This window comes from Peromyscus eremicus, chromosome 6 (genome assembly GCF_949786415.1).
Source record: "Peromyscus eremicus chromosome 6, PerEre_H2_v1, whole genome shotgun sequence".
NCBI lineage: Eukaryota > Metazoa > Chordata > Mammalia > Rodentia > Cricetidae > Peromyscus > Peromyscus eremicus.
In genome coordinates, this window is record NC_081421.1 from 73,482,177 (window position 1) to 73,488,852 (window position 6,676).

A 6,676-nucleotide genomic window follows, 5' to 3' on the forward strand; every position below is an offset into this window, starting at 1 on the left:
GGCTTTGCCATTCCAATGGGTCTGAGGCCTTGGGGTCTTGAGATGGGCACACTCATGGCAATGATACGCATTTACTCAGGACTTCATTCAGTCCTCATACATAATGCTTATATTTATTAGTGCCAAATTCATGGATGCGAAAACTAAAGTTTAGAGAATATAGGTATATTGTCCAAATTGGTTTTAAACCAGAATTTGATGTCTTACAGGTGGCTGCTGGTTTGCACGCAGAGCTCAAGGTAGAGCTATTTGCCATGGCTGTTGGAGAAGATGGTGCCAAGGGGTCAGCACACATCTCCCATAATATTGAGATCATAACAGAGCATGACATTCTATTCTTACCTGTGGAAGCAAATATCCTTTAAAGCTCACTTTTTGTAACTATGCATAGTGCAGAAATAGTGAAATGAGTTAGAAAAACATAAAAGACAAAATGTCCATTAGTTCTTCACTAGGCCAAGAACTATACATAGGATGGCAATAGCAGATATGGGGGGCATAAAAGGATGATGTGGAGTAAGGAAGAAACAGCAAAAGCCAAAGTGGAACTTATTAGGATGGATGTAAAGTCATGACCTAAGTCCCCTTTAGAGTCAGAAACCAAACTGCAGCTCTTAGTAATGAGATCTCAGCCGAAATGCAGGAGCTGGCAATAGAAAAATTTCAAGAGTCCTCTATCCTCTGCACATAGCTGATGTTTGAGGGTATGGGAAAGAGAAATTTGGGATCTGTTTAGGGAGCAGGAGTAAAGGAGTCCAAAGGAACCAGAGACTGTTACCATAATGATACTACAGAGAGGAAGACATTTTGTTTAGCGTATTGTTTCTAGGCTTGAGAACAGCAAAGGGAAGCATTTAAAACATGACTAAAAGTAACTAAATGGCCCTATCCTACAGACAGGAGAGGACTCAAGAGCAGAGATGAAGGGCTAGCCTTGCTGAGGGAGGATGAACAGAGTTGAGGATCGAGATGAAGTGAAAGTGGGGGGATGCACTGAACAAGCTTTGTTTCAGCAGAAATGGAAGTGAATTCATCTGTCCATCTATTCTTTCAAAGATGTCTCTAATAGGCAGCCACTGTGTCCACTTATCAGTTAGACACACACAGACAAGAAAATGGTTTGAATGATTGAATTTTTTATTTCCTAAAAATGGCTCACAGCCAGTGTCCCAAAACCAAGACCCATTTCCTACCCTAACTGCATGAAATCACCTTGTTGATAAGGTCTGGGGACTGGTGGTGATGGTCTCTCATAGACTTTGGGAGAAAAACAATGTCTCAGGACATTGGGAGAAAAATCACACTGTGGAGAAAAGAAGTTGTGCTAAAACACACGGATCCAACTCTTGATGGATGATGGCATTCTGTATGCTGTGAAAATGTGTTACTCTGATTGGTTGATAAAAAGCTGTTTGGCCAATGGTGAGGCAGAATAAGGTTAGGCGGGACATTCTAAAGAGAGAGGAAGGAAGAAGACAGAGTGGGATAGATGCTGCGAGAGGCTGTCAGAAGCAGGATGTAAAGGTACCTACAGGTAAGCCATGAGGCAAAGTATTGATTTATAGAAATGGGTTAATTTAAGATATAAGAACTAACTAGTGAGAAGCCTCAGCCATTAGGCCATATCATTTGTAAATAAACCTCTGTGTGTTTACTTGGGTCTGAGCGGTTGCAGGACCAGGTGGGACACAGGAATTTTATAAGTGGCTGTGGGACCTTGGTGCCAGGTGAGCACAGGAAAACTTTCAGCTACAAACTCTTGTACCTAAGAATTTGTCTTACACATAAGGGCACCTGCCAAGAGCTAATGCTGCTCGAGACTATGATTTTAAAACATCATTTGGGTCTGTATAAGAGATCATTAAACTGTGAAGTTCATAGTCCTTAATGAGTACTTTACTAGTTTTAACAAGCAGTAACTATGACAATCGACCCAAAGATTTTCCCCAGGGAAAAGAAAATCCCATGGTCTACAGGACTTCCACAATCTCCTCCTCTGCACTTGGAGTCTTCACATCTCAAAAGACCACTCATCGTTAGGATCTGTAAGTAGTAAATGCCATCTTATCAACCACTCAAACCTGACCTGAGAGTTTTCAGACCTCAGGGTTTCTTCCTGATTTCTTACAGCCAAAAATGAAAATGTTTTCAGAATTTACCTTTAAGCCAGTTGTTTTCAAACATTTTGGACTCAGGACTCCTTTTGTAGCTGTACTATTGGTCCCAAGGGCTTTATTTATGTGGGTAAAATTTATTAATACTTACCAAAGAAGGATTAGAACTGAAAATTTTTAAATTCTATTTGAACAAAGTTCAAAAACATCAGTTTTCTTTTTTTAAAAGAGGACAGATTTATCTTGCTCAGTTTCAGAAATTTCAGTATATCATAGCAGGTGATAATGATGATCACAACAGTGGCATGCTAGACCAGGTCAGCTTATATCACAGTGGCCCAGGAGGCAGACAGGAAGTGGTCAGGAAGGGTCCAAAAGCAGCTGCAGTGACTGACTTCCTCCAGTAAAGCCTCACCTTGGAAAGTTTTCACATCCCCCCAAATAGTGCCACTACCATAGGCCAAGCAATCAAATCATGATCTTCTGAGGAATATTACATATTAAAACTATGACATTCCATCCCTGTCATCCAAATATTGAAGGCCACCTCATAAGGTAAATGCCTTTATTTTTCCCTTTTTATTGAAAATAGATTTTTTTCTACATAAAATACCTTAAGGTTTCCCCTTCCTCTACTCCTCTCAACCTCTGGCCCCATCCAGATGTACTCCCTTTCTGTGGTTTCTAGGGGGTAATAATAAAATATAACTATCACATTGGAGTTGGACATGACAAACTGAAGGAAAAGAGCCCAAGAGAAGGCACAAAAATTAGAGACACACCCAGGAATCCCATAAAAACACTAAGCTGGAAGTCATAACATATACTCAGGACCTGATGCAGCTGTGCAGGCCCTGTGCATCCGACCTCAGTCTCTGTGAGTTCATATATGCAGTGACCATGTTTAGAGGGACTTGTTTTCTTGGTGACCTCCATCCCCTCTGACTCTTATATTCTTTCCACTTCCTCTTGCACTGGGTTCTCTAAGCCCTGGAGGGAGGGATTTAATAGACATCCCATTTAGGGCTGAGTGTTCCAAGGTCTCTTACTCTGTATAATGTCTAGCTGCCTATCTACCACAGGAGGAAGCTTCTCCAATGATGGCTGAACAAGGCACTGACCATGAGTAATTAGGAGTTATAGAAGCCATTTAATTGCTACTTTTTTTTTTACAGTAGTATTTAGTTTTATCCTAGGTCCCTGGCATATCTAGTCTCTGATTCTTGGTCACCCAAGCAGTGTTGGTTATGGGTTCCATCTTATGGAGTGGGCCAAAGTCAAAGCAGATATTGGCTGGTTACTCCCACAAACTTTGTGCCACCATTGTCCTAACATATCTTGCAAGCAGACACTATTATTGTTCAAATAGTTGTGGCTGACTTGTTTACATTTCTCTTTTGGTAGTGTGCAGCATACCTTCTTGTACCAAAGATGCTAGAACTCTTTGGGGTGAAGGCTCTATGTAGGCACCAGCTTGACTTTTCCATGTTCAATGAGTTATATGGGTATTGTCTTCAGCAATGGGGTCTGGCTGTCAGTTTGTAGAGTGCAGACTATAGTCTTGGCAAGTCTGGATTGTTTGGGGATTTGCATGGAACCTCTTTGGCCAGCAACTCAATTAGATATAATCCATTCCTGGCACTGGAAGTTTTATTTGGTGACAAGAAATGGCCAGTTGAGATTGTCTCCCCCATTATTTGGCTATTTTATTTAGATTGCCTTCATATAGTTATCTATTTTAGGAAGCTTTTACTGTATTAGGTTTCCATACTACCCCTCAAATGCCCCTTAATTTTAGCTGTTTTCTTTTATTCCCCCTTCCCCCATTCTACCCCCTACACACTTGATCCTCCTGTTCCAGCCTTCCTCCACCATCCATCCATAATTATCTATTCAATTTCACTTTCCTAATAAGCTCTATCTGTACTTGCTTGTCCCTTCAGTGGTTCTACAGATTGTAGCTCGGTTACCATTGACTTAACAGCTAATATCCCATATAAGCAAATACATATTTGTTATTCTGGATCTGGGATACCTCATTCAGGATGTTTTTTTTTTCTAGTTCCAGCCATTTACCTACAAATTTCATTTTGTTTTTAAACAGCTGACTAGTACTTCATTGTGTAGATGTACCACATTTTCTTTATCCATTCTTCTATTGCGGGCTATAGATGTAACCAACCGTCTTATTAAATAAGAAACACAGAACCAATGCAAAGAGGAAAGCCAAGAGATAAGAGCTAAGAGCCTTACCCGTCTGCTGCAGCTAGCCTCTTCAGCCAAGAGACCTCTCCAAAAGAGACGTACTTCCTGTTTGTCTTTATATAGACTTCCTGTTCTGCCTTCTCATTGGTTGTAAACCCAACCACATGACTGCCCCGTCACTGCCTGTCTGTACAGACCTCCAGGTCTTTTATGGTTGGTATTGAGATTAAAGGCGTGTGTCTCCAATGCTGGCTGTATCCTTGAACACAGAGATCTACCTAGTTCTGTCTACCAAGTGCTGGGATTAAAGGCGTGCACCACGAATGCCCAGCTCTGCTATGGCTTGCTATTAGCTCTGACCCCCAGGCAACTTTATTTGTTAACATACAAATAAAATCACATTTCAGTACAAATAAAATATCACCATAGGGGGCCATCTAGTTTGTTTCCATTTTCTAACTATTATAAACAGAGCAGCAATGAACATGATTGAACAAGTTTCTCTGTGGTAGGATGAAGCGTCCTTTGGGTATATGCTCAAGAGTGGTATAGCTGGATCTTAAAGTAGATTGACTCACATCTTCCTGAAGAACCACCACACTGATTTCCATAGTAGCTGTACAAGTTCGCATTCCCACCAGCAATGGAGGAGTGTTCCCCTCACTCTACATCCTCACCAGCATGAGCTGTCACTTGTTTGATCTCAGCCACTCCAACAGGTGTTAAGATGAAATCTCAGTAGTTTTGATTTGCATTTCCCTAATGGCTAAGGATGTTAAACATTTGTTTCTCAGACATTTGAGTTTCCTCCATTGAAAACTGTGTTTAGATCTGTATCCCATTTTCTAATTGGGTTGTTTTCTTGATGTCTAGTTTCTTGAGTTCTTTATATATTTTGGTATTAGCCCTCTATTGGATGTGGAGTTGGTAAAAAATCTTTCCCCATTCTGTAGGTTGCCTCTTTATCTGAAGGGCAGTGTCTTTTGCCATGCAGTAGCTTCTGTTTCACAAGGTCGCATTTATGAATTGTTGATCTTAGTGCCTGTGCTAATGTTCTGTTCAGAAATTCTTTTCCTGTGTCAATGAGTTGAAGGATATTCTCCACTTTCTCTTCTATCAGGTTCAGGGTATCTGGTTTTATATTGAAATCTTGGAGTTAAGTTTCGTACAGGGTGATAAGTATGGATCTATTTGGATTCATCTATATGTAGACATCTAGTTGACCAGCATCATTTGTTGAAGATGCTTTCCTTTTTCTAGTATATGTTTCTGGCTTATAGAAAATCAAGTGTCCATAGGTGTGTGGATTTGTCTGGGTCTTCAATTAGATTTAATGGTTCACTGTGTCTGTTTGTACCAATACCATGCTGGTTTTATTACTATAGCTTTGTAGTGCAACTTGAAATCAGGGATAGTGATACTTCCTGTAGTTTTTAATTATTTGGGGGTTGTTTTTAGCTATCTTTGTTGGTTTCTATATGAAGCTGAACACTGTCCTTTCAATTTCTGTGAAAAATTGTATTGGGGATTGTATTGAATCTGTGAATTGCTTTCAGTAGGAGGCCATTTTTACAATAGTAAGTAATCTTGCCGATCCATGAGCATGGGGGATCTTTCCATCTGACTTGAAGTTTTTAATCATTCAAATCTTTTACTTGCTTAATTAACATTACCCCAAGACATTTTATATTACTTAAGGCTATTTTAAAAGGTGTTCTTTCCTTGATTTCTTTCGCAGTCTGTCATTTGTATATAGGAGGGCTACTGATTAAAAAAAAAAAAAAAAATTGATTTCCAAAACAAAAATTTGGCAGTGGCATCGCTTTACATTCTTAGAAGTCTTTTCAGCACCAAGCTCAAAGGATTCTTGTGATCTGCTGTTCTAAGTATGTTCCCCAGTCACATCATAAACCTTCTGAAACCTCCACTTTGTGCCCAATAGAGTGAGATACAATGGTAATGACAACTTCTGCATTTCCTGGGGCTCCATAATGAAGCACAATAAATCACTCCAGTCATTCTCTCATAGCTTGCTGGCCTGAGCTTTAAAATCCAGGCACCAACAGTAGGAGGGCTGGTTCCTTTTGAAGGCTCTGGGGGATACTTTTTTCTAAGTGTCTAGAAGCAAGTATTAGCATTACTCCATCCTTTGCCTTTTTCACATAGTATATTCCTTGTCAACTTCTCTGTGTCTCCCCTTGTAAGGATTAACTAGAGGCTACCCTTGTCCTGAATGACTTCATATTCATAGATCGTTTTATAAATAAGGTCACATTTACAGGTTCAACTAGATAGGAACTTTGGAAGACAAACAGTATGGACTTCCCTCTGGTCCTTATCTTAAGATATAAATTCCT

General features: G+C 40.0%; 1 protein-coding gene across 2 annotated transcripts in view; it reads left to right on the forward strand.

Moving 5' to 3' along the window:
* Spag17 (sperm associated antigen 17) overlaps nucleotides 1–6,676 on the forward strand; it is a 236,044-nt gene that overhangs the window by 224,798 nt on the left and 4,570 nt on the right. For both annotated transcript variants that reach the window (XM_059265953.1, XM_059265952.1), the window contains exons 47-48: nucleotides 210–354; nucleotides 1,901–2,045. In XM_059265953.1, coding sequence (XP_059121936.1) covers nucleotides 210–354; nucleotides 1,901–2,040 — 285 coding nt within the window. In that variant the 3' untranslated portion in view covers nucleotides 2,041–2,045. The remainder of the gene's footprint in view (nucleotides 1–209; nucleotides 355–1,900; nucleotides 2,046–6,676) is intronic.